The 27,692-nt window shown below is 48.4% G+C and overlaps 1 protein-coding gene across 1 annotated transcript; it reads left to right on the top strand.

Annotated features, from left to right (window-relative positions):
• The first annotated feature begins 1,157 nt into the window (after positions 1-1,157).
• On the top strand, positions 1,158-22,401 carry LOC144940625 (kinesin-like protein KIF3B). Its single transcript, XM_078866883.1, has 11 exons — positions 1,158-1,363; positions 5,284-6,226; positions 6,627-7,472; positions 9,995-10,186; positions 11,681-11,782; positions 12,759-12,881; positions 13,502-13,620; positions 15,153-15,269; positions 15,918-16,023; positions 16,853-17,076; positions 17,826-22,401. The coding sequence occupies exons 2-11, from the start codon at positions 5,813-5,815 to the stop codon at positions 17,914-17,916; spliced, it is 2,334 nt and encodes a 777-aa protein (XP_078723009.1). The 5' UTR covers positions 1,158-1,363; positions 5,284-5,812; the 3' UTR covers positions 17,917-22,401.
• Positions 22,402-27,692: the final 5,291 nt, after the last annotated feature.

Genomic DNA, 27,692 nt, shown 5'->3' with positions numbered 1-27,692 from the left:
TTTGCTGCCAGAAAAAAGGGGAAAACCCCCTATTATTATATAAATGTGTCGTCAAACCCACCACCACCCGGCACAGACAATTCGTAAGGGTTGTCACGTAAATAAAACATACCACATCGAGACGAGTACAGCACACCGGTGTGTTGGAGAGTAAACCCACAACATTGAGAGTATGCGTTTACAACGATCCCGTGAATTACCTTGATCACCATAATCGTGAACTGTGATTTATATCCACTGCTGGATGAAGCCCACTTCACACCCATTGGAACCTGATTTGCCAGTAAAACATATGATAATTGTTTTTTTTACCCTTCTATCTGGCAACAAAACTGACACCTTTTTTACAAGGAGTCATGTTTGCATAGACCACAATACCTGCAGTCATAATGCAAACAAAAAACATAACTCTGATAATGGATGCACTGTCCTTGAAGTTGATAGCTGTATACTTACTTAATAATATATTTGTACAGCTATCGTGCTGTGACGGTTTCACCTGAAGACGGAAGCTTGTGTTGCCTCCGAAACGTCGTGATTTTAATTTTATTTTTATTTTACTTTTATTAATTTAAATTTTATTTTTTTACCTACGTGACTTTACCGAAAAAACCTAAGAATATAACTCATGATGGATATGCGTCTTATAATACGTTTTTTTGTTTGTCTCTGTGTGTGTGTGTGTGGGACCAGGTTGGGCTAACTTTAACTGACTGCTCGTCTGTTATATGCGTCTTATAATCCGGCGGGACAATGTTGGGATAACTTTATTTATCGATCCTGGCTTCTCTTTAGGGACGCGCGTCTTATAATCCGGATATCCCCGTCAACATTATCTGCTGCTGTAAGCAAGCGAATGCACCACGCTGGATGGTTTGTCAAGGTCTCATTAATAAAACAATAATATTCGTTGCATAGTTAGGAATGATTTATTTGGGAAGCTAAATGCGTAACTATGGCCGCCTCGCGTTGCCCGGGTAACGCGCCCTAGCAACCATACCCGCCCCGTCTACAATTCCCACCGCGGATAGGCGAGGGCCGACTCGCCCTACACCGCGCTCCATTGGTCGCGCGCGCGCACGTGGTCGGGCGAAGCCGCTCGCCCATTGGTTCGGAGCGTCGGGTCGAGCGCATGCGCTCTATGGATTTAGCTACCATGGCGGAGCGAGTACAGGGCGGGCCGCTAGTCTTACCGACGCGTTGGTGATGTTCGTGCAAATATATTTTTATGATTAGAAACAAATACGGGAATCAAAATGTGATATTAATGCTCGTGTGTATCAAAAGACGACGAAGAGGGACCAAGCGTGCGCCGTCAAGAGCTCTCGACGGCTGAACGGGAGATATCTGCACCGCGTTACAGGTGAGGCCTGCACCCGGCCTATGCGAGTCTTAGCGACGACAATGTTTGTTCGTCTAAAAACGTTCTGTTTATTGAGCAAATGATTATTGTTATCACGTATTTATTTGTATTGCTATCGATGGGTGGGCGTCGCGGTTAGCGCATTGCGCTATGAACTCCTGAAGCCGTCTCCCTTCAATTGCATTCGCGTGCCAGTTGTCACATCTGTGGCCAGTGGTGACATCTGTGGCCAGTGGTGAAATCTGTGGCCAGTGGTGACATCTGTGGCCAGTTGTGACATCTGTGGCCAGTCGTGACATCTGTGGCCAGTTGTGACATATGTGGCCAGTCGTGACATCTGTGGCCAGTGGTGACATCTATGGCCAGTTGTGACATCTGTGGCCAGTCGTGACATCTGTGGCCAGTCGTGACATCTGTGGCCAGTTGTGACATCTGTGGCCAGTCGTGACATCTGTGGCCAGTGGTGACATCTATGGCCAGTGGTGACGACATCTGTGGCCAGTGGTGACATATGTGGCCAGTCGTGACATCTGTGGCCAGTTGTGACATCTGTGGCCAGTCGTGACATCTGTGGCCAGTGGTGACATCTATGGCCAGTGGTGACGACATCTGTGGCCAGTGGTGACATCTGTGGCCAGTGGTGGCATCTGTGGCCAGTGGTGACATCTGTGGCCAGTGGTGGCATCTGTGGCCAGTGGTGTCTCGCACCGGTCTTAGGCCCCCCCCTCCCCCATCGGCACTCTCTGCATACCAACACAGCGGTGACCAACGTGGTGAAGTATGGTTAAATGTTAAATATTAACCGACCCACGAGCGGCTAAGGGCGTGGGCGAAGCCCCTCCGTTAAGCGGTGGGTTGACAAAGGGAGGAGTTGAGGGGGTGGCTGGCTGTGATTTTCGCAATGCGTTCAAGTAAAATGAGGTCTTCGTTTCAATCGAGCCGATACTTATCGAATTGCTGCTACTTATCGAATTGGGAGGACGCGAAAGCGATTGGGGTTGCAGATGAGACTCGAATGAACGCATGTAAGAGACGTTTTAAGCTTGGTTTTAGTCATGTATTGGTGGTTAAGTTTTTCTTTATTTGAAGGTGGAGTAGTCGCATCGTATTGCTTGCACCGGTCTAATTTAGCATTGGTCTATATCTCGTCGTCATTAAGCGCATTGTGAATGCAAATTAATGTCGCGATGTCATTCGTGACTTGATTTACGAATCGATTGAAGCATCGGTTTTGCTTTAGTTGGAACTTCGTCTCGGGGCTGTGTCTCTCGCTCGCTCGCCTCCACAGTTTCCCCCACCGCCCGTCTCCGTCCCACGTGCTGTACGACAGAATCTCGGTGCAGTTATCTTCTGTCAAGTTTGTCTGTACTGACAGCCTAACTCTCGATTGCCTGCCGCGTTTGTGTTCTGAACATCGCCCACAAGCGTCAACCCAGAAGGCCTCTCCCCTCACTGGACGCCTGGTGAACAAGAGCTTAGTATCGATTTAAAGCTTTCGTGACTGCAGGGATTCATCTTCTTGGTTCTTTCGGTAAAGTCACGTAGAATGGAAATAATAAAATAATAAAAATAAAACATAATAAAATCATTCTCACGACGTTTCGGCCACAACGCAAGCAGCCGTCCTCAGGTGAAGAACATGTCTGTCGATAAGACAGAGTTCAGACTCTGTTCAGACTCTGTCTTATCGACAGACCTGTTCTTCACCTGAGGACGGCTGCTTGCGTTGTGGCCGAAACGTCGTGAGAATTATTTTATGATGTTTTATTTTTTATTATTTTATTATTTCCATTCTACGTGACTTTACCGAAAGAACCAAGAAGAAGAGCTTAGTAGCACACCAGGATAAATAAAGATTCTGACTCTAACGGTCGATGGGGACGATGGGTGCGTGATTCCTGAATGATTCATACGCTGTATTCGATGAGCTTTTACTCGCTAACATCCACAGTTATTGGCTAATGCAAGGGCGTCATTGGGGGTGACTCAATGCAGTCGAGACGCGCGACACTCACGCATGCTGACTTGGCGAGAGACATTCTGACGGTCACTGACAGCTACGCCCATCGACAGGGGATATGATGTGTGATTTATATACGGTGGCAGTGTAATAATGTAATGCACTATCCAGGATATTATATGAAGGGAAAAAAACACATTTAATATCATGGGGGTTTTGTGTTTGTCATTTCGTGATCGGAGTTGAGATCATGGGTTCACTTATTACACCTTAACATACTGTCAGCCCCTTATCAGTGCCCTACCTTTTTGCAGACCGATTCAGACCTTATTGGTCAGCCCGTGCCCTTATAAATGTCATCGTTCATCCTACAAAGTCCCATCACAAGGGACAAACACAAACAAATACACAACTTTTTTTTGCCCGGATTGAAACGGGCTGTACGCCGTATGGATCTGAAAACTTAAGTTCCCGGTACAAGAAACCGTATGGGTTGACAGATATTCCTTAACAACTCCGTTTAAACCATGGGCGGCTCGGCGCTTCCGACTTCTTCTAGCGTATGGCAGCTACAGTGCGTGTAAATTATACGTCCCAAGTTTTAAGTTTGCGAGCCACACGATAGCTTCGGGATTATCGCGACAAATACAGTGCAGTTCAGTCCGCAGGAGAGCGGGCGTAGTTGTTTGACGTTAAGGTCCCACTGCCTTGACCTCTGAGCCACCACCTCTTACGGGTGTTGAATTTAAATACGTGCGTTGGTGTTTGAACTAGACTTAAATAATGTACAGTACTCGCAAAATAATTAAAGTGTACGTCCATACATGAACGTGGAATTGGTGGCGCCTGATTAATTTTTTTTTGTCTGCGTTAGTATGGTTGGCTACGTAAGGTGCGAAAGAAGTTCAACATACATACATTGAGATCCAAAATGGAAGTTTTTTTTGGGCTAGATCGCGTAAATATATACATGTGTCGGTAAACCCGCCACCGCCCGACACAGCCAACTAGTTAGGGTTGTCACGTAAACAGAACGTGCCAATTCGTCACGAGTACAGCACATCGGTGTGTTGGAGAGCCAAGCCGCAACGTTTACAATACATTGAGATGTTTGGCCAATAGCTATTTAAAATAAATCCAGAGTTTTGCTGCAGGTGCAAGGAAACTGTAGAATCTGTTGAAAACCCACACTCACTCCGGGATAATACTGCCACCTCCACTCCGCCTCGCATCCTAGCAGGGTTGGGAGTGTCCCAAGACAATTATGGAAATTCCACGTTCCTTTTACGGGGTGAGTCATATTTTTCACAGACAGGATGTGTATTGTTGATGCCTTGTGATTGATAAATATGCATATGTATCGTTGAATATGTTATGAATTTGTATATGCGTGTTTTCATTAATATCGTGCGTATTTTTAATTTACATAGAAACATTAAACGCTCTACTCTCCTCTGTGCACTCTCCGTTCCAGCAACCAAGGCTTTGAAACCTCTCAACATTCACTCAGTGGAAGGTCGATCAATATCATCTGCTTCTTTTATTGCCTGGAACTCAGTACTCTTGATTGCCTGGTTAAGCCAAGGCATAAAAAAAAAATGCTTTCCTACGACTGCCTCTGTAAAATAAATATGCCCACTCTGTCTGTACATTATCTTGAAATGCAGTTGCATTTAGATGCTGTACAAATCCAAGTTGTATTGCATTGAGTATTGCAGAGACAAACTGTACATACAGCACCCATTATTCGAGAAATAAACAGACCTCCGTGTGTCTCTGCACTTAATTTTTAAAAATATTTTTTATCCGATCAGCCGATAGTCAGTGGGTGTGGTCAGCTTTGAAGATGATGTCAGTCATGTACAGTGGAGATGATGTCAGGCGTGTATTGTTAATGTACAGTTGAAGGTCGATTTATTCCACTCATAATTTCTAATAAGTGTCGTACTTTCTTTTGCAGACTGGAGTTGCTCACCCTGCCATCGTCAGGCCTCTAGCAGCGTGGCCTCAACCGACCCCACCACCGCCACTCTTTCTTGACCTTTATCACTACCGCCACTACTGCCCAGTCTTTACAACCACCACTGCCTCAATCCCTTAACTCTGTCACAACCACCAGCATAACACCACAAAGACCACCACCTTTCCTCGCCCACGAGAATCTCCCATCACCTCACCTCAAGTGACCTTTCTCTCCACCACTGCTACCACCACCACAATTGCATTTCCTCTCTCACTACAACCACGTCCCCTGTCCTTGCTTTTCCCAATACATCCATTCTCCTTCCTTTCTCCACCTCTCTTTTCCACCACTACCACCTCAACTGCCTTCCGGTACCACCCCCTCCATCACTTCGACCAACTTCTGTCTCTCACCTCAGTACCACCCTCTACCACCAGCAGCAGCAGCAGCACCACCACTGTGATCTATCTTCTCCCTTGCCACTTCCCACTCCTACCCTCCTCCCTCTCCACACTACCCGGCGGCCATGTCTCGCGCCAAGAGCGCCGAGACGGTGCGCGTGGTGGTGCGGTGCCGCCCGATGAACCCGCGCGAGTCGGCGGCATCGTACGAGAGCGTCATCACCATCGACGTGCGCGCCGGGCAGGTGGCGATCCGCAACCCGCGTGCCAACGCCGACCCAGTGCGCACGTTCACGTTCGACGCGGTGTACGGCGGCGATGCCAAGCAGCTGGACATCTATGAGGAGAGCTTCCGGCCACTCGTCGACTCGGTGCTGTGCGGGTTCAATGGCACCATCTTCGCGTACGGGCAGACGGGCACCGGCAAGACTTATACGATGGAGGGCGTGCGCTCCGACCCAGAGCGCCGAGGCGTCATCCCCAACTCCTTCGAGCACATCTTCACACACATCTCCCGCTCGCAGAACCAACAGTACCTGGTACGTGAGAGAGGGTGCGCCAGTAACTACGGCGGCGGTGGTGGTGAGAGGAAAGGTGGTGGTGGTGGCGGTGGGAGAGGGAACGTGGTGGTTGTTGTGGTGGTGGAGGGGGATAGGTGGTGATGGCGGTGCCGAGAGGGAGGGCAGTATTTGGAGAAGGGAGGGTGGTAGAGGTAGTGATGGTGGTGGTGGCAGATGGAAAGTGGTTGAGAAGGTTTTGATTGTTTCCCTGGAGGTGGTGAAAAAAGTTGTATCTATGCCAACGTTTCGGGCAACCAATCTGTGTCTAAGCTTGTCAGTCATCATGGCTCTGTTAACCTGTCTGTGCGTCAGCCTACCAGTCTGAGTTTATAATACTTAACCCCACCCGCACTGGCACCTCCCCATGCTCCCCCGACAGGTGCGCGCCTCCTACCTGGAGATCTACCAGGAGGAGATCCGCGACCTACTCTCCCGCGACCAGTCACGGCGGCTGGAGCTGCGTGAGCGCCCTGACACGGGCATCCACGTCAAGGACCTGTCGTCCTTCGTGACGAAGAGCGCGCGGGAGATTGAGCACGTGATGGGCATCGGCAACCAGAACCGCTCGGTGGGCGCCACCAACATGAACGAGCACAGCTCGCGCTCGCACGCCATCTTTGTCATCACGGTGGAGTGCAGCGAGCTGGGCGCCGACGGCGAGAGCCACATCCGCGTCGGCAAGCTGAACCTCGTCGACCTGGCCGGCAGCGAACGGCAGGCGAAGACGGGGGCGCAGGGCGAGCGGCTCAAGGAGGCGACCAAGATCAACCTGTCGCTGTCGGCGTTGGGCAACGTCATCTCGGCGCTGGTGGACGGCAAGAGCACTCACGTGCCGTACCGCGACTCGAAGCTCACGCGCCTCCTGCAGGACTCGCTGGGCGGGAACGCGCGCACCGTCATGGTGGCCAACGTGGGGCCCGCGTCGTACAACTACGATGAGTCGCTCACCACGCTGCGCTACGCCAACCGCGCCAAGAACATTCGCAACCGCCCACGCGTCAACGAGGACCCCAAGGACGCGCTGCTGCGCGAGTTCCAGGAGGAGATCGCGAGACTCAAGGAGCAGCTGGAGAAGCGGGGGGGCGTCGGAGGAGGAGGAGGAGGTGGAGGAGTCGGCGTGGGTGGTGGCGGCGGCGGAAAAAAGAAGAGGAGGGGAGGGAGGAAGAGACCCGGGGAAGGGCCCGATGATGGCGAGGAGGATGATGATGATGACGAGGTGGCGGAGGTGAGGCCGGTGGCTTGCGGTGCGCGTGTTTTGCCATCGCTTTCCGCTTGAGGTGGTGGACGTTTGTTCAAGGTGGCGCTTTTGAGAAAACATTTAAAGTAAAAGTTTGTTCTCATCCTTGTATCTTTCTTTTATCCGTGCCCCCTGAATTGACCTGCAGAAAATCCCGTACTTCCTCAGCGGCGCTTCATATTTATTCATGCTTATCCACACACAGGGTGGAACGGTGGCATAGCAGTTAGTGGACTGCGCTACATATGTGGTCACCTCAGTTTGATTCCTGGCCACCAATCTGCACCATCCAACGTGGTGAAGTATGGTTAAACAATCCCCACGATCGATAAGGCCTCTATCCAGTGCGATATATTGACAAAGGGCTCTATATTGTTAATTACGATGTATATCACGACGAGCCCAGTATAAAGTTATACTTATCCTCAAGTCTCAACTCTTGCTCAGATGGCTCATGTTGAGATGTTTGTCCAAAACCCACAAATACACACGGGGATCACAAATCCCCACTGAAGGCACTGTAGTGCACCGCAGTGTTTAACAGGAAAAAGTGTTTCTTACCTATAAAAGTAACGTTTTGCCTGTCTGTGTGTGGACGCCTTTCCTTGTAACGCTTTTAACTGACAAACTGTTGGGTTTACTTTTTAACAGAGTACACAGATACAACAAACTGAGCCCCCCCCCCCCCCAAGAAAACTCGTTATTTGATTTTGCCCTTGGTCCAATCTAAACTAAGAAAAATCACACTTTGTAACAATGTACGCTGATCATAATGATAACTTTGGCGGCCAAAGCACGCATCTGCGCATGTGCCAACTCGCGGTTGCCCCTAGCAACCGCGAGTTGGCTTGCTTAGTGGAGATGGGAGGGAGGTTTTCCTTGGCGTTAAAAATTACAAAAATAAAAAAAAACATAGTTACTGCTGCAGAAGAATACGCTGAGGTAAATCCTGAGCAGCGTGATGTCCTCTTCTCCCCACTCACCCCAATGTGTGCAGTTACTACTATAGTCCGTAGATACTACTGTTGTGAGTTCAACTGAGTCGCAGACGTACTCTTTGGAGGCAACACATGTATTAACACCAACACACGGGGTAACTGCCCCTTAACAGGACAACAACCCATGGTGGTGACCACCAGGCTAACTACGCTAATTACACCATAACTAGCTACAACGGACCGTACCACAGCTTGGGCCCAGGTCCACTTGTTGGAGACTCTTGTAGAACGTAGAACGTAGATTCTTCAGGATGAATAACAGCGCCGATCCCTCTGGGGGACCCGGCTTATATCCTCTGCGGCGTGGCTGGCTCCGCCCTTGGCCACGCCCACCTTCTAGAATCCTCCAGCAGGATCTCGACTCCGACACGTGACCACCCCTAGCCCCCACTTGGGGCTCCTGTGTAGACTTTACTGGTCACGTGTCCTCTGGGGTCAACCAGAGTGCCATGGCCTTTAGTAACCCTATTTCTCTGGCTGGCACTCCCACACCATATCCTGTATGGGTCGGCACTGCACAATGAGCGTGGTGCCATCCAGCGCTTATCGATCAGCGCTCACCGAGCCCCTCTAGGGCCGGTACTGCACCCACATGTAAGTGGTGTCCGCGATGACAATACAATACATCGCACGCCGTGCCTCTCTCGGGCCAGCATTATGCAGTGACATCCCGGCATGTCACTCCACTACTATAGAGTCAATAAATACTACTATAGATGCAGTAGATACTACTATAGAGTCAGTAGTTCTTACTATAGTTAGTAGATACTACTATAGAGTCAGTAAATACTACTATAGTCATTATATAGTACTGTGGAGTCCGTAGATACTACTTATTTTTGATGTAGGGTGTGTAGGTATATATGCCTGCAAAATAAAATAAAAATTGGGTGGGGGGGGGTCAAAAACATTTGGAAACCTTTTAGATCAAAGTTTTACCCCCACTTTCTATAACTTTTTGATTCAGGACTTTTGACAGGCTCTTATAATTTTGTTGGCGGACAAATGGACAAACGGAACGCCGGGCTTTCATTATAGCTGAGTATTTGTGTATGTATATGTTATGTTACAGGTAGGAACAACAGTTCCACACTACCCACCAGGGATTATTTGTCTGTCTGTCGTGCATAGCCACGCCCTCGATTTGTATTTCATAGAGCGCTTCGGGCGGGCTCAGCACCACGTGACGCGCCGCCCCACGCAGCTTGCGCCGCGTGACACGGATCGCACGAATGCGCTGTCCAACCAAGTTCCTACCTGCGCACTCCGAAGGAACGTGTTTTTTAAGAGAAGACAAGTTTTGAAATATATATATTTCCCCCCCCCGGGCAAAGCCGGGTACTTTCTGATAGTCTTCAATAAAATTCTAACCATGGAAGAACCACATTGTAGCGAAAACGCTACAATGTGGTTATCGCCACGCGTTAAGCAAGCGTTTGGCGTCCTCAAGCGCCACATCCATTCTCGCTGACCCCCGTGCCTAACCCAAGCGCCGCTCGCTATCGCGTGCAGGTGAGCGAGCAGGACGAGGAGCAGCGCCTGGTGGAACGCCGCCAGCAGCTGGAGCGTGAGAGGCAGAGCATCCTGGACGACCAGAGCTTGCTGGCCGGGGAGCGCGAACGACTCATCCGCGACACCGAGCTCAAGATGGACGACCTCAAGCACCAGCAGGATGCGCGGGACTCGCTCGCCACTAAGATCAAGGTGTCTCGTCTTCGTCGATGTCATCATCGTCATCATCATCGTAATCATCATCATTACCTTCAAGCCATTGTATATCCACTGCTGGGTGCATTCACTGTCTCTCAGCCCGGTGCTGCACTCAGGTGTAGGTGTGAGATGAATGGTAGTTCATTACAGGTAGTCCCCGACTTACGATGGTCCGACTTACGATATTTCGATCTTACGATGGCGATAGCGATGACAAAATTGTAAAATATTTTACATTTCGCGCGGCAGGCAAACGCAGCAGCGTACGAGGTACGATACTGTACGTTGGGACGCTGCCGGGATGTACTGTACGCATCTCCCGCCTTGTGTGGTGATGCCTCTCACTCTCACCAGCGGTCGATGGAGTTAAGTTGTTTCGGTATTCAATGCACGTTAAAAGTTTTTATAGCAGATAGGATTGTTTCTTGAAAAAACTTTCCATGAAATTGCAGTTCATATAGGTAGGCTAAGAATTCACCTTGTTTTTTACTTTATATTTTACTGCGAAATACAGTATTGTAATTAATAAATACATACAGTATATAGTTTATACAGTACGGTACTGTAAATTGCTCTGTTTTGCTAAATTATCACTCCTAGGTAGGCTAGGCCATTTTCGACCTACGATATTTTCGACTTACGATGAGGTCGTCGTAACGCATCTCCATCGTTAGTCGGGGACTACCTGTACTTAATTGGGCAAGCCGCCTAGCAACACTGCCCCCTGTTGGCAGACGGATACTTACTGGTCAGTGCTGCGTAAACCTTGTGCCTTTTAGGGACAGCTGCCACCGGAGGCTGTGCCCTGCCACAGGACGCCTTTGGATATCCTGAATGAGTAGTACGTTTATAAATATTAAGTGATGATGGTTGTCGGAGCACTGGGCCGGCACTGCTGGGAGTCCTGGGTTCAAGCCCTGGGTTTGGCTGTCTGTCTCAAAATCTCTCAAGGGAGTGGCTTCATAATGGTGCTGGTCACATGATGCACACGTGTCTCACGTGTGTCTGGTTATGTCTCCGTGTGTATGCGAGTGCCCGTTTGTGTACGAGTCTGTGTATAAGCTGATGTGCTTTCGATTTAAAGCTTTCGTGACTGCAGGGATTCATCTTCTTGGTTCTTTCGGTAAAGTCACGTAGAAGGGAAATAATAAAATAATAAAAATAAAACATTATAAAATAATTATCACGACGTTTCGGCCACAAAGCAAGCAGCCGTCCTCAGGTGAAGAACAGGTCTGTCGGGAAGACATCTATAAACTAAAACTAAACTATCTTGTCTTTCCGACAGACCTGTTCTTCACCTGAGGACGGCTGCTTGTGTTGTGGCCGAAACGTCGTGAGAATTATTTTATTTTATTATGTTTTATTTTTATTATTTTATTATTTCCCTTCTACGTGACTTTACCGAAAGAACCAAGAAGAAGCTGATGTGCGTTATGGCCTTTATGTTTAAGCGAGGGATCTGTGTGTATGTGTGTGTGAGCACAGGCGATGGAGAGTAAACTGCTGGTCGGCGGGAAGAACATTGTGGACCGGACAAATGAGCAGCAGAAGGTTTTGGAACAGCGCAGGCAGGAGATAGCTGAGCAGGTGGGTGCTGCGCTCGTGTCCAGTGGCAGTTCGTAGCTCCAGTTTGAGGTGGCAGCAAAGCCCACCTTGGGTTTCCCAGTCTCGGGGTGATGATGGGTCATGCAGGGGCGACGCGGTGGCGAGATATTAACTCCCTCGCCTGATATGCAGGAAGTCGTCGGTTCGATCCGACCCCTGTCGCCTGCTGTATATTTGGAGTTTGTATGATCTCCCTGTGGTCACGTGGATTTTTCTCCGGGTCTTCCGGTTTATCTCTCCACGTTTTTGGCTACTATAAATTTCCGCGTGACAAGCCGCTTTGTTGAGCTCTCATTTGTAGCCAGGTCGCTTCCGAAAAAGAGCTATATAGCTCAGTGGGCCTTACCTGGTAATTTAAAGATAGTTTAGTTTTAGTTTATAATAATTGGAACTCACAGGCAACCTGTGGTGATGATGCTGAGCAACAGCTGTGCTCCGACCAGACCAGCCCTGGAAAACTGCGTGTGCTGTCCGCATACAGATGGCGTCAATGATGATGAAACCACTGCCAACGCATGCTAATTTTTTACACCCATACATCCACATTATTGTGGATGTGATGATCATTTTGATATTATAATTTTTTAATTTCTATTGTGCCACGTAAATTGTTCACGTGAATCCTGCAGTTGCAGTTGCAGGATTCACGACATTGTTCAGAAATAAATTCTTTAATCAAAAACATGACCGTGGAATTGTGGCAATCCATCGTATTGCGAGGCGGGGGAGCAGGGGAAATAGTCACGTGACAATTGTGTTAAATTGCTAAGCAAGTAACATTTATGTTAGTGTGACAGCATCGTTGCATTGCCATACAGGTTCACAGCTGCTTTGTTACATTACACGGTTACAGCATACTGCTGTGTTGCCGCATGTGTTGCTTCACACGCGACAGTGACGTCACCACGGCGCGTGGTGTGACGGTGGCTGTGTGGCTGTGCTACCTTGTGTCGCTCAGTCTCGGCGCGAGCGGGAAATCCAGCAGAAGATGGAGGCGCGTGACGAGGAGACGCTGGAGCTCCGGGAGACGTTTACCACCCTGCAGCAGGAGGTCGAGATGAAGACCAAGAAGTTAAAAAAGGTTCCAACATCACAATTCTGTACAGCGTTCGCCTTGATTAGATATTATCAGCACAGCATGGGCCCTGCCACTTGACAAGACAAATCGGTACACGTTCTACCTTTATTTACGATCGCCGGTATGCATATAGGTATGTTAAAATTCATATGCACCGTATGTAGCCAACTGTAGTAATCGGAGGTGCGGAGCAAGGACAACAAACGACAGAAAAAGCTGTTGTAAAGAAATTCGATTTCAATCAAAATGTAAAATTTCAGCAGAGGGTGAATAGCAGTGCTACTTCATGCAAAAAAAACATCTGTACAGGTTGCGCCTGTGTTTGCAATCGTCGACACAGTTTAAATGCAACAACTCATACAAGTCTCAACTTGATTAGAATTAATCAGCATAGGAATGGATATCCCTGCCATTTCACGTGACAAATCTGAACGTGATTCTTTCTGTCCGCATTATCACCTGTGCAGTATAGCCAAAGCGAGTCAGTGAAGGTTTCACCTTGAATTAGAGCTCCTCAGGACACCATGGTTAACTCTGCCACTCCGTACGCTGCCGTCACGCAGGCCTCACACTTGTTGGGGATCGTCAGTATCATTGCCACCCCCCCCTTCTTCTCTTCCCAGCTGTTTGCGAAGCTGCAGGCCATTAAGTCGGAGATCACCGACCTGCAGGATGAGCACAGCAAGGAGCGGCAGGAGCAAGAGCAGTCTCAGAACGAGTTCACACGGGAACTTAAGCTCAAGTGGGTCTCATCATCGTCATCATCTCTTCACCTATTAAACTATTTTAAACTAAGGCCCATTTAGCTATATTGCACTTTTTTCAGAAGCGACCTGGCCACAAATTATAGCTTATCATGTGGGTATGTATTGCAGCCAAAAACTCTACATGCATGTTTCTAAATGTGGAGGGAAAAATTGGAGGATCCGGAGAAAAATTCGCACGACCATGGGGAGAGAGACACGCAAATTCCAAATATACAGGCGTCAGGTGTCGGGATGGATCCCACCACCTCCTGCATACCAGGCGAGGCAGTTAGCATCTTGCCACCAATGGCGAGATCTCACGTGATCAATTCTTGTGATCCATGAGATCCATCTCACCATCACTTGTGTCTGTGCTGCAACATCTACTTCCCTTGCCTGTTTTCAGAGTTCAATGTTCAGATCCGTACGTCTTATTACTGTCTCGGCGGTAGAGCCATTATCCCTCCAGGGTCCCTCCAGCGATGATAAAATGAATACCACTTTGTGGGGAAGTCAATATTGGTTGTTCCTTGGATAGACTCGCCCCTGCCATCAGAGTGTGGAATTTTCACCGCTCGATGCTCATATGAGCAGGAGATTACTTGAATATTCCTTTAAAACTATATTCGTGAGATGATGGATGATGGTCAAGAATAATAACATTGGCAGCCAAGGAATTAAATACGTTCAAGAGGACATCCACCAAGGAGATGGAGTGATGAAATAAGTCCGTATGCAGCTGCCGGATAGATTGTTGCATCGCATGATTGTGGGAGGTGACAGTGTTGTTGGGGAGGGCTTCATGGCTGATGGTTTTACTTACGACTTTATTGTGAAAAAAACAGATGGCAGTATCGCCCCCTCCTGGCAGGCTATACTATGTGCATATACGAAATGTATTCATTACAATTGTAGTAAGAGGAGAGAAGGGGAATCAATTCAATCGTTCGAGGAGGGGTATTTGTTTTATGATGATTAACATTTTGCTTGTTTACCAAAGAAAGCCTCACTGAGTCTCCAGAGGGTCCTACCAAGTTTTCGCAGTGGGGGGACCCAGGGAATATTGCAGTGTGTGCGATCCAAATTGCAGGTAACCTTTCAGCATTGGGAAGTTTTGGCCAACACCAATTACATTGTGTGTGTGTGTGTGTTTTAAAGCTATAAAAGGGAGAAACTAGCAGCCAAATACTGAAAACGCATGTTGATGCTAAATATGGAGGATAAAACTGGAGGACCCGGAGAAAAATCCACGTGACCACGGGAAGAACATGCAAATTGCAACTATACAGGAGTTATGATCGGGGTCGAACCCACAACCTCCTGCATACCAGGCAAGGTAGTTAACATCTTGCCACTGCGGCAGACTTGCAAAGAGCTTCTTAGCTGAATGGGCTTTACTCGGAAAATTAACTTCCGAACTTTTGATGAGTAGCCCGAGTCAGGGATCGAGCCCAGTCTCTTGTTGCTGCGTGACACAGGTGTCGCCTCTGTGAATCGTTACGTGACCGAGTTTTCTGCCGTGCCTCAGGTGTCTCATCATCGAGAACTTCATCCCCCCCGAGGAGAAGACGAAACTGATGAAGAGGGTTTTCTTCGATGAGGATGAAGAGCAGTGGAAACTGCAGCCGCTGATTCGCTCGCAGGGGTGAGACACGCGCACAGGAAGCCACGCACACAAAGACAAAGATTCCCCCCGTATAGCCTTAACATAATGTAGGGGCAAGTGCTGTTAGCGAGCACCCTCGCGTGCCGGCACGTGAGGGTGGGTGGCCAGTACCACGCACGCCTTTGTCTCCGTAGTGGCGATGTTTACCTATTGCACCCAGGACTCGTTTGAGTCGACCTAAGGTGAGACTCAGAACCTGTTTAGATAATCGTCACTGTTGTTGGTGACCGTTAGCAAGAATTGAACTCGGGTTGCCTGGTTTGTAGTGCAGCATAAAAACTACTGCGCCACACATACACACGTGCATGCACATAGACACACGTTTGTCTTATACGCGTATGGCAGACACTCGCATGCACGGTCCTCTTATGGCCTACACAAACACATGTAGCTACACACAGACACAGTGATGGCAATGTGGTGGTAGTTGTTACGGTGGAGTTAATGGTAGTGATGATAGCAATGGTGATGGTGGTGATATTGACGGCGATATGCTAATAGTGATGATGGTGGTGGTGTTGATGGTAATGTGATCATAGTGGTAATGGTAGTGGTGTTGTTGACAGAAATGTGGTAATAGTGGTGATGGTGGTGTTGATGGTGGTGATGTTGATGATATGCATACAGGGAGCAGCAGATGATGCAGCGGCCTGCGTCAGCCGTCGGATATAAGAGACCCATTTCCCAGCATGCCCTGGACTCATCAGTCATCGTTCCAAACCCTCGTTACCGGGTATCTATGGCAACCGTGTGTATGTGTCTGATGTGTCTGTGTGGGGAGCGGTAGCGTAGTGGATTCGTGCACTGCACTACGAACCCTGCTACCCGAGTTTGATTCCCGCTCACGGCCAACACCGGTGACGATTATCTGAACTGGTTCTGGGCCACCTCTAGGTCAACTCGGCCTCAAATGAGTACCTGGTGCGGTGTGTAAACATCGCCACTAGGGAGACAAAAGCGGCATGGTGTGGTGCTGGCCACCCACCCCATCGTGTGCCGTGTCGCCCTTCATAGGTGCTTACTACAGCACTTGCCCCTACAATCTGTTCAGGCTATACAGGTGATATTTTTCTTTGTTTGGTTGTCTGCGTGTAACGTGTAGGCCGGCTGACATTACAGAGCTGGCAATACAGCAGCCAGCAGTCCTAAATAATCAGCACTGTCCTGCAAGTGGACATTAGTCTGACAATATCGCTGTCGGTGAAGTTAGGCAAAATGTGAACCGTGACGCCACCATACACGGCCCACACTCTTTTAGCGATAATTATGTTACGAGATCTTTGACATCCTTAGCAGAGACGGCGCGTAGTGTAGTACTTTACACGGAATAAACCAGGGTGGCCGTTGGGCTCTTGAAGGACTGCTTCATGACGTTATTTATTAAGGACCACCGTCTCTTATTCGCATGCATTGCGGCTCTTAAAATATCAATTTTTTGTTATTACCAAATTTGAAAAAAATGGCTCTTGTCACGCGGTTTGCTGTCGCTCGGCCGTGTCACCACCCCCGCCCATCCCCCTTCACCCCCCCCCCCCTCGCTGCGCTGCCGTTGCCCACCGCAGGCGGTGAACGTGGCGTCGCTGGAGCTGGACCCCCCTCACCGCACGACGCGCGACTACGAGGGCCCGGCCGTGGCGGCAAGCGTGCAAGCCGCGCTGGACGCCGCGCTGCTGCAGGAGGCCGACATCCACGTGGACGCCGGCGCCTCGTACGGCCTCGCCGACCTCGCCGGTGTCGCCACGGGCACCAGCGGCAGCGCTTCCTTGCGCAGGAGGGACCGGGCGAGGTGAGGCACCGGGCCGGCGTGCCCAGCATGAGATGAATTGGCCGTCCTGTGTGAGAATGATGCGAGGATCTGATTGGGACACCCTGCATTATGAGAAAGATGTGAGGCTCGGATTGAGACGGTCTGCATGGGAAAGATGTGACGCTCGGATTGAGACGTCCCGCATGATGAGATAGATTGGCGCTCTAATTCAGACACCCTGCATGAGATGGATATAATGCTCTGATTGAGACGCCTTGCATGAGATGGATATGAGGCTCTGATTGAGATGCATGAGATGGATATGACAACCCTGTATAAGATAAATGAGTCACCTTGCATAAGATATATAATAGATGCCCTGCACAAGCTGCTACAAAGACCGATCAGATACAGAACCCCCGTGTCATCGGCTATAGAACCCTTATCTCATCCCCGATTGACCCTCACTTCATCCCATACAGAAACCTCGTCTCATTAGTCGTATTCTAGTCTTATTTCGGTGAACATTTGCTACTTCTGGTCAATCGTACAACTAAAACCAATCAACCGTCCAAATTCCAGTTCAAAACGCCGCGTCAACGATTCGCTTAACAAAACGCGCGCACGCCTCTCCTCATCAACGACGGCTACTTCTCCGTTTTTTTACTGCAAACTACAACCTGGCCATCAGTCGCTGGCTCACGCTCACGCACAACGAGGCATTCATCATCTCTTACGGCTGTCATCGTTTTTTCTTACATTTTTCTTCGCTTTTGTGTTTTTTTTAGGCCCAAAACGGCGAAGAAATCTCCGTCTCCGAGCGGCCATCCTCCCCCCTCGCAGCTTTACCCACAACCCCGGGGGCTCGTGCCCAAATAAGGGTGTGCGTGCGGTCAAGTTATGGGGTCAAGCACAGGCAGGGAGAGAATAGAAATTTGACGGACTCTTGTCGACCTAACGTGTCTCCGCCCGCGCAGCCGAGGATCGCCTTTACTTTTAACTTTGCTTTCACGCTTCTGATTAAAAACGTGAACCGTGAAAAAGCTGTCAGGTGGCTGCGCGAGTGGCTCAGTTGGTCCATAATGGCTTTGTCGGGGGGGGGGGGGGCGGTGGTAACTGAGCCGGCAATGCTGAGAGATCCTGGGATGCATCTCTGTCAGGGGGTGAGTGATTTTGGTCCGTAACGGTCACATTTCGATTATCAAGCTCGAGATACAGAACATACGTAGAATCGCGTGTTCAAGAATCGATTGTACTTGAGTGCTTATGCGTTGTAATGTAATGGGTTCGCATGACCCCCTGCAACCACTAGGGGTGATGCAATGCACCACAGTGTTAAAAGAAAAATAATTGATTGTCAGGTTGAATTTGTGATCCTGAATTGTGACACTTAGCGGAATTTACATGGGGGGGGTGGGGGTGAATTGTTACAACACCCCATTGAGCTGGCACCATTGAGATCTTGGGTGTGTGTGTGTGTTTCTCACGGGATTCATCAGAATCAGAATATTTATACTGGAGGAATTCGATGAGCTATGAAGCTCTTTTTCACAGATGTCCAGTAGGGGCATGGGGCAAGAACTTTGAACAACCAACAATACAAAAATGGCCATGTCGGAGCCATTGAGTGGACCCACCACTGACATTGCGAGTTCAAATCTGGGTTTCTCGGCCACCCATGATTGCAGAACGCTCCTCGAGCGTTAACGAGTCTGACTCAACCCAGTCCCCAATGACTGCACACACATACACACAAAAAAGAAAACCCTCAATCAGATTTAGCGTTTCACGTAAACCCGCCCAGCCCATGCCTCGAGGGGTTAAAATATGTAAATATTTCTGATGGTAGACACGAGACTTCCCAAACCGTTGTACTCACAAACACGCCTACCCCTACCGTAGCCTAATCTTAGCCGGAAATCTGAGAATTTGTCCTTTTAAGTCTTTGGAAACACTTTTGTCCATTCCGTGATGTCCACTATCATTTGTGGGATGGTCCTGGAAAGACTTGATAACCCACTCGAATATCATTGTTCAGAGAGTAGATGAGCGGATTTGAGTGAGTGGATGATTACGTTCATCGTGAGGAGAGGATACAACAAAAACGATCGAAAGTGGATTGTAAAGTGTTCCAAAGAAGCCAGCATGGGTTGCCATCATAAATATCTCCAAGTGGTTTATCAATTTTCCATTTTTTACAGTACATCCCTCATTTTAAGTAATCGTCTTTTTTAATTAGGCAAGCGGAGTGCCCTTAACATCAGTCATCTTTTGCAATAACTGGACGTCAGGGACAACAGCGTGTACTTCCTTTTGTACGTTGGATAGTAATTTTTCGAATGACACTGGCGTGCGCTGGTCTGCGCGCGTGCGAGTAACGACGTCACAGGGTCTTTTGCAATTCCTTTTCATGGCAGCTGTCGCGCTGTGGTTATCAACTATTTCAGTCGCGCGGTAATAATACACCGAGGAGCAGTCGCGGGCCTTCTGAAACTAAAACAGTGCTCCGTTTTTATACCGGTACTACTTTTCCCTCACCAGCACTGCTGCTGCCCTGCTTTGCAGCAGCTCCAGAGCGATAGCTCTCCGATGCGTTTTCAGGTTGTTCCCGCGCCGTTGTTCAGCGTAACGTCCAACGGTTCACTCCATGTGCTGGGAGCTTCTGCAGGAACTCGATTCGGTGCCTAAACGGAAGGGATCTTAAATTTCGACTTAAAGCTTTCGTGACTGCAGGGATTCATCTTCTTGGTTCTTTCGGTAAAGTCACGTAGAAGGAAAATAATAAAATAATAAAAAGTAATTCTATTATTTTCTTATGTTTTATTTTTATTACTTTCCTTCTACGTGACTTTACCGAAAGAACCAAGAAGGAAGGGATCTTGCTGACGAAGCTCGAAGCAATTAGCTGAATTCAGTTCCCGAGGAAGCTCGCAGCACGTGGAGGGGAACGTCGGAGGTCGTGCCAGACAACGTATGATGTTGCGGCCCAAAATCGCTCCGGAAAGCTGTGCAGCACAATTGCAAAAGCCTACCGATGTAGCAGTCCTGGAATTCCCTACTGCTGCCGCCCTCTTGAACAGCTATCCCAGAATTCCTTACGAGTACCGTCGAGTGATCCTCTAACCCAACTGGCTACCATCCGATTTTGCTGGCTGCTCTAAAGTGGCACGGGGAAAATGTTCTTCATATTCAGGTCGACAAAAGTCGCAAATGTTTTGTAATTCCTATTTCGTGGTAAAGGCCTGTGTCACGCTAGGTTTTGCTGGTACCAAAATTGTCACAAATCTTTGCCCCCCCCATTAGCAGTGATTGTTAATGTCTTCGTGCATCTCTTAACAAAAACAGGCAAAGGACTTAGCTGCTGCATTGTTAAGAGATCATCGATTTAGCCGCTGCCAGATAGTAGTGGTACAGCTTGCTAAATTTTTGCGTTACTGGCACAGACAGTTCAGTCCTCACAATCTATTACACGGCGCCAGTAGTAGCAACTCGTAATCCCATCTTAGCGAGCTGACTGGATGGTTCACAGGGCTTATAATGACCATCTCAGTGCACTGAGCGAGCAACGCTAAGATCCTTGGTTTGAGATCAAGCCTACGTTTGTGCAGAGCAAGACTGGGGCTCTCGACTAATTATTCCACAAAAATAAACTGTCATGCAAATGTAGCATGGAAGAGTAGGCCAATTACCCACTGGGGGGAGGGGGGGGCTCTAGCCCTCTCGTGGAGGCCCATCCGCCAGCAGTGGCATGAGCAAAGCAATTATACGGCTGCTCCTTTACCGTACGCGTGCACACAGCTTTCCACTTAATTAAGTCCAGCTGATCATTGAGGGCTGAAATGTGCAAATATATGGGACGAGTGACACACGGTGATGCGCTGTTTACAGATCGTGAAGGTGCGCCGACTAGTGTGTTGGATAAGAGAGGCTTCTGCGCGATGTGACGCCTTTTGAAGTGGCTTGGTAGTGTCAACTTTCGGGGCCCATTCCCTTAGTGGCAGTGTTCTTCACTAATCTTCGGGGTGGGGACGGGGGGCAATTTCGCCGACGAGATAAGTCTGAGGGCCACCACAACACCTGTAAGGGGTGTTTTCAAATGTGTGTATTTGTCGGGGGGGGGAGGTGGGGGCGCACGTCAGGGGCTGCACTAAAGGCCACCTGAGGCAGCCGGTGGCCCGCGGGTTTTGCAATGAAGAACACTGCCTTAGGTGATGACACGAAGATTCTGCCACCTGTAGGAGTCGCCAGAATGGGGTGGGGGGGGGGTGTTTGCCACATACCTCAACTGTCGACAGCGCGATTGGGATGTAATTGGTAGGAAAAAATATATATCTGAAGTTAAATGAGCTATAATGATTGGACAGGTTAGGTTTACCAAAACAATTATCCCTTAGATTTATGTAGCTGAGAATCCAATTTATGATAACAGAGTAATTTACCCGTACGGTATAGCACCTATATCATCCGATACAAAACCTTCATCTCATCCGATACAGAACTCTTGTCTCGGCTGATAAAGAACCCTTGTGTCAATCGACACAGAACCCTCCTTTTATAAAAGGCTGCCTTAGTTTGGCTCGTGCATTGTCTGCCAATTCCGCTTAATGTACAGTTACATAACTCAAAAAATCTTAAGAGAACGCACTATATTAAATAACACTAAAGATTATACACCACTGCTGTTATGGCGACCAGTTTACGATTTAATGTCGCCTCTTATCCAACTTTAGTCAAGTAAGGCTTAGCTTATTTGATTCGGTGTAATACACGTGCAAATATATATTAATCATACGCAGTGGATTGGTTTGTAAGGCTGTTATATACATACGGTGCGAAAGAAGGTCACCGTACATAACATACATTGCTTAAGGCGTCATTAACCTTTACTTCAACACGGCTTACTTTACAAACGTTATAAGGGTAACATTTGTGGCCATAAATATACAAATGGATGCCCTTTCTGCCAGCAGTCGTGTGAGCAGGCAAGCCATTGCAGGGCTAACACTTTATAAACTGTTAACACCACTAGCAGATTTGTTCTTGGAATTTCGTACCCTCTGTTTCCACCTAAATATTTATTATAAAATAAAATGAATACACTTGCGTTGGTGTCGTGAGGAGTCGTGTAAGAAATTGGGTTGTTATTAATGGTTAAAGTAACAAAAATACAGTTTTAATCGATTAATTTAGAGCCGGTTATATTTATTGAGAGTGTTTTCTGTTGATTTTTGTAATGTGCGTCAGCATGTTTGTGACAGATTCCGGATTGACGTATATATATTTTTGTAGATTCACGTTTGGGAAATGCACGCTGCTACTGATCTATTAATTGGCAAATAAACGGATGTTTTTGTTTTGCCTTAATTACCGTGTGTGTGTGTCTGTGTCTCATTGTGTGGGGAGCGGTAGTGTAGCGGTTAGCGCGCTGCACTACGAACTTGGCGACCTGGGTTCGATTCCCGCTCACGGCAAACACCACTGACGATCATCTGAACCGGTCCTGGGCCTCCCCTAGGTCGACTTAGCCTCAAATGAGTACCTAGTGCGGTGTGTAAACATCGCCGCTAGGGAGACAAAGGCGGTCGGGCGTGGTGCTGGCCACCCACCCCCTCGTGTACCGTTCCGGCCTTCATAGGTGCTCGCTAACAACACTTGCCCCTACAGTCTGTTAAGGCTATACGGGGGATCTTTATCTTTGTGTCTCATTGTAACACCACATGTTACAGTAATACGTATTTGCCAAAGAACATTCAACAATTCTCTACCACTTACTAGCAAAATATATATACGATAGGCAACGTTTGGGACAATGCCCCTTCATCATAGTAGATAAATAGAGAAGCCAGATAGATACGAGTTGAAGACTGCACTACACACCACGGGGCCTGATACGAATTTTAAAAAATGTCCAGTTTTTAAATTGGCATATGAATAGTGACGGAATCGTAATAGCCATCTTCGCGCTTATGAAAGCCTGGGTTGCCGTGGTCGCACAGTGATGAGTGCCACTGCTACCATCTGTGGCAAATTATATCTACGATGAAAAAGTATCACTGTGTAATAAAGGACTCTTTCACTGTGTCTGTCTCCGTTGTCCTTTATTTGGGTTCTTACAACTTGTCCCACACGGCCCTCGCTCAGAGCCTCCACGCTTGGCAGCTCGACAGCTGCCGTCGCTCCCGTAGCCTTTCCCCACTCCGCTGCAGCTCCGCTGCAGGCTTCCTCGTGCAGTCTTTCAGCTGCTCTCGCGGCAGCTCCACCGCTGCTCTCCGTTCCACCCGTGCCCGGTCACCGCTGGCCGACGGTGCCGAGTCTCACCGCGTGGCGATCTCGCCACTCTCCACCCTCTGCCCTGCGTGGCCTCACTCTGTTTCTATTCCCATACTCTCCTCCCGTCTCTTCCGGTTCTCTCCCTTAAGAGCTTACCCCTCTCTCCCACGTGACCTAACCCCTCCCCCCGTGACGTCATATCCGCGAGGCCGTTTACGCCCGCATTACAACTGCAAGACGCCTCTGCAGAGTGGAAAATCCTGGCCGGAGGTGATTAAAGATGTGTGGAAGTGGCTCCACGTTTCAGAGAGGCCAAATACTGGCGCACAGCTGTCCGTCCTTCGCCAGGAGCTGAGACCCTCTGAATACATGGCTAGAAGATGGTATGTTTTAGCATCTTTTCACACCTTATCACCGTTTTTCACTGCAGAGGCATCTTGCAGTGTGACATTCCTCGTGTTCTTCCGGTTGCTGAACGAATACGTTATTAAGGTTGCACTCATTACACCCAAAGTGCTTGCTAGAAATGAACCACAACACTTTGCTGATCTCTTCACGAAGCATAAACCATCACGCAAATTCCAGTCATCCTCGCAGCGGCTTTGACTTACCATCGAGTAAAGACGACCACAGCATCGTGCACTTTCAAATGTGCTTCTGCGGCCGTCTGGAACGCTCTTCCGACAGGAAACCACTGGAGATATGCACTTTCAAATCATCCAGATTGAAAACTTATGTCGTTTGAGCTGCCTTTTGTGTTTAGTTTATTGTCCTCCCACACCTCCAATTAGCATGGTTGGCTACGTACCGTGCGAAAAAAGTTCAACATACATTTGCAGTGTCAGCGATTTGGAGACAAGGGTTTCCAGGAGGCACCTGCTTTATTCAACACCTTCACACTTCACCGGTTCACCCATACACTCTCCTTGATTGTCTAGCCTAGCCTAACACAACCCTGACTATGTAACACTGATGGCGCTGACCGGGGCAGCCAACAACTATCCGGCCGCGCAATATCTCGCGAAGACGGCAGCGACGAAGGCGGAAAGACGACAGCGACGACGAGGCGAGTCCACTCCCCAAACCGGCAGCCCTGAGCTCCCGCTCTCAGCTCCTTTTATGCTTCCCTGCGCGGCCTGCCTCCGTCCTGGCCGCACCTCTCTTCTCGAACCCACTAGCAGGTTCCAGGGGCGTCCAGATGGGGTCTTCCATGACCCTTGCCCCAGTTCCTCCGCCCTGCCGACACAGACTCCGTGTATATGCTCACCGGCGTGTGTACTGTTTGTCCACCGCAGTTTCCGCTGCTGGGCACCAGCCGGCGCTATTACACTCCATCTACACGGTGACATTGCTATCGTACATCTTTGTGATCTGGAGGTAAAATGCTCCAGGAATACAATCTTTAGCTTTTGCCACTTTGGGTGGTACCGATCATTCATTGGGTCAATTGGCTCAAGGACCAATATTACAAATACTTCCTAACCATGGAAAAATTACAACATTTGGAAAAGGAAATTTAATTACAAATAATAAACCACTTCGTTGAGCTATCATTTGTGACCAGGTGACAATCTAGGGATACGGAAATTCTATCCGCGATACAGGAAATCTGGAGCAATATATCTCCGGCAGTAGCGTAACTAGCGTGGGGGTAGTGGGTGGCTTGCACCCCCCCCCAGCCTTAACAACCACCATGAGATAATTTTCAATAACGGTGTAAAAGAACAACAACAATTATTTTGCGAAGACTGAGCGCCCCTACAGCGTTAAATGTTCGAGACCGTGAGCGTAACGATGATGTGGTGAGGCAAGAGGACCGTGCAAGATGAATCAAATATTGGGGCCCTACCTGCAGTGTCGGATTAGTTGTATTTTTTCACTTGCTAAACAGCGAGATAATACGACAAATCGCTAACCTTAAACACCCAGTCGTTCATAAAAGTTGAAGGCAGTATAGTACTATAGTAATCGAGCAAGTGCAGAATCACTGAACCGGAATTTATAGCTTGAAAGCGTTTAGCGTAGGGCCCTTGAAAGTGTGGGGCCTGTAGCATATGGAGCTACTTTTGCAACGAGGATAATCCGGCACTGCCTACTTGATCGATTGCCGCACCCTCTGAGCCGGTAATATTGTTGCTACGACCACTGATCTCTGGTGTTCAGTAACGGTAGCTGAGCATACTATTGTAGTGCCATACGAAGGGAGGGGCTGCTGGGGGCTTTGGGATCCTAGGCAGATAAGCCTTGGCGCCAGGCGCTAGGATCCCAGGCACCCCAGCCAGTTAAGTCCCTTGGCGCCACCAACGGGGGGGGGGGGGGGGCTGTGTGTGCTCTGTGGGATATCTGGGGGCGCACACAACCCCACCCCTCGTTGGGGACGAGGCATAAAAGGGCAGCTCCCTGGCCGATCGGGGACAGTTGGAGCTCAAGACCCAAGACCAGCCAGAGTAGGACCCTGGACCCCCTCGTCCTGCTTGTCCTTGTAAGGGCCGGGACGCTGTGAGGGCCAGTGGTGGGACTCTGGGACTCCCGGCTCTACGTCCTTGTAAGGGCGAGTTCCGAGGAAGCCAGAGTCCAGACCCGCACCTTGGCTGGGTCGGGTCAGATTAGCCTCCCCTAGGGTAATTGTAGCCGGAGGACCCCAGAGCGTAGCCAGAGTAGTGTATCTAGGCTTTGTATCTAGGCTGTGTACCTAGGCTGTGTACCTAGGCTGTAACAGAGTATCAGGACTGTTGGAGTGTTGTATTGTAATAAAGAAGTTACCTCTACAAGTGTCTCCGGAACCCATTACACTATTATTGGCGACATGTGGACGTCGGGAATTCCACAACCACGCCGGTCACGCTATTCGCTAAACCGGGACGCGAGTGAGTTGCTCCACAGATTAGGCGTCATCGACACGACGAACGTAATGGAATGGAGTCAATCGAATGGGCAACAACGAGGCAAAAATTAAAACCAGAGCAAGGGTCAACCAAGTACTGAGAGAAGCAATCAAAATAAACATCGGAGCGAAATCAACCAAAACAGGACAAATTTCGATTTAAAGCTTTCGTGACTGCAGAGATTCATCTTCTTGGTTCTTTCGGTAAAGTCACGTAGAAGGGAAATAATAAAATAATAAAAAATAAACCAATAAAATAATTCTCACGACGTTTCGGCCACAACGCAAGCAGCCGTCCTCAGGTGAAGAACAGGCCTGTCGGAAAGACAAACGTCGTGAGAATTATTTTATGATGTTTTATTTTTATTATTTTATTATTTCCCTTCTACGTGACTTTACCGAAAGAACCAAGAAGACAAAACAGGACAGTGCATACATTTGTGGGGGTATATCAACAACGATGGTCACCCCACCTTTGACCGAGTGGCTCATGCCTGAGCATGATCTGTTATGAGTCTTCGGATGCTTCCAGATCAGGTCATGATATCGCGTATTACCTCCACCACACTGCTGAAGTTGGCCTGGGGTCAAGGGGTCAACAAACCCATGACCTATGAATCCTACTCTCAGTTGCTCTTTGAGCTGCAGTGAAGCAACGATTATGTCGATTCCATGTACGAATGTCTGATGTGGCTATTGTTCACAATTGCACCCAACGAAACATAAAGCACGTTTTCTTTGACTGTTTCGGTAAAGTTACGTAGGTAGAAAAATATAATGAAATTCAAAATAATATACCACGACGTTTTTTTCGACCGCTTGTTTTGCGATCGAAACGTCGTGATATATTAAGTTTTATTTCATCTTTCTACCTACGTGACTTTACCGAAAGAACCAAAGAGTATCGATTCCTGCAGTCACGAAAGCTTCAAATCAAGATTGCACGTTTTGTTTGCTTGTCTTACCCACAAGCGTAATGTGTGGTTCATGCAGACTCGATGATGTCTTCTGGTAACAGGTGTCTATTTGGTGTTTCAACATTTTAACACCTGGATTTATTTTATTATTGCTGGAAAGGGTGAAAGCCTCTTCTTTTTTTATCAGCGTGGATTTATTTTTCTTTTTTTTTACGCAGTTGCCGAGCGCAGCGCCTTGTGGCCTAGAACGTCAAACGTCCAGCAACAAACAGCACTGCTATCAAAGTTGTAATAGATAACGAGGTACGGACGTGTTTCTCATCGATCAGCTAACGTGTTTCTTGAATTGGTTTATGTCGCTGTTGAGAAGAGTCGTTGGCCGAAACGTCGTCTCATATAATGATTCTGTTAATGTCACGCGGTGTTGTTTTGCTATTTCTATTTGTGCACCAGATCATGTTTTTTTTATTTTTAAATTAAGCAGGAGTTATAAGGGCAAGGGAGGGGGGGGAAGACGATCTGAGGGAGTGTTTGTTGAAGGGAGTTCCATAGTCTAGCATTGTGGTGAGTGTGTGGATCAATCG

Source organism: Lampetra fluviatilis, chromosome 23 (assembly GCF_964198595.1).
Source record: "Lampetra fluviatilis chromosome 23, kcLamFluv1.1, whole genome shotgun sequence".
Classification (NCBI taxonomy): Eukaryota; Metazoa; Chordata; class Hyperoartia; order Petromyzontiformes; family Petromyzontidae; genus Lampetra; species Lampetra fluviatilis.
This window is presented reverse-complemented; position numbering and strand designations above follow the sequence as displayed.

Excerpts from the sequence above, each read along its gene's own strand:
- LOC144940625 (XM_078866883.1), top strand. The coding sequence starts at position 5,813 with ATGTCTCGCGCCAAGAGCGCCGAGACGGTGCGCGTGGTGGTGCGGTGC. Across the intron at positions 13,621-15,152 it reads ACACGGGAACTTAAGCTCAA|GTGTCTCATCATCGAGAACT; the intron begins GTGGGTCTCATC and ends GCCGTGCCTCAG. Across the intron at positions 15,270-15,917 it reads CCGCTGATTCGCTCGCAGGG|GGAGCAGCAGATGATGCAGC; the intron begins GTGAGACACGCG and ends ATATGCATACAG.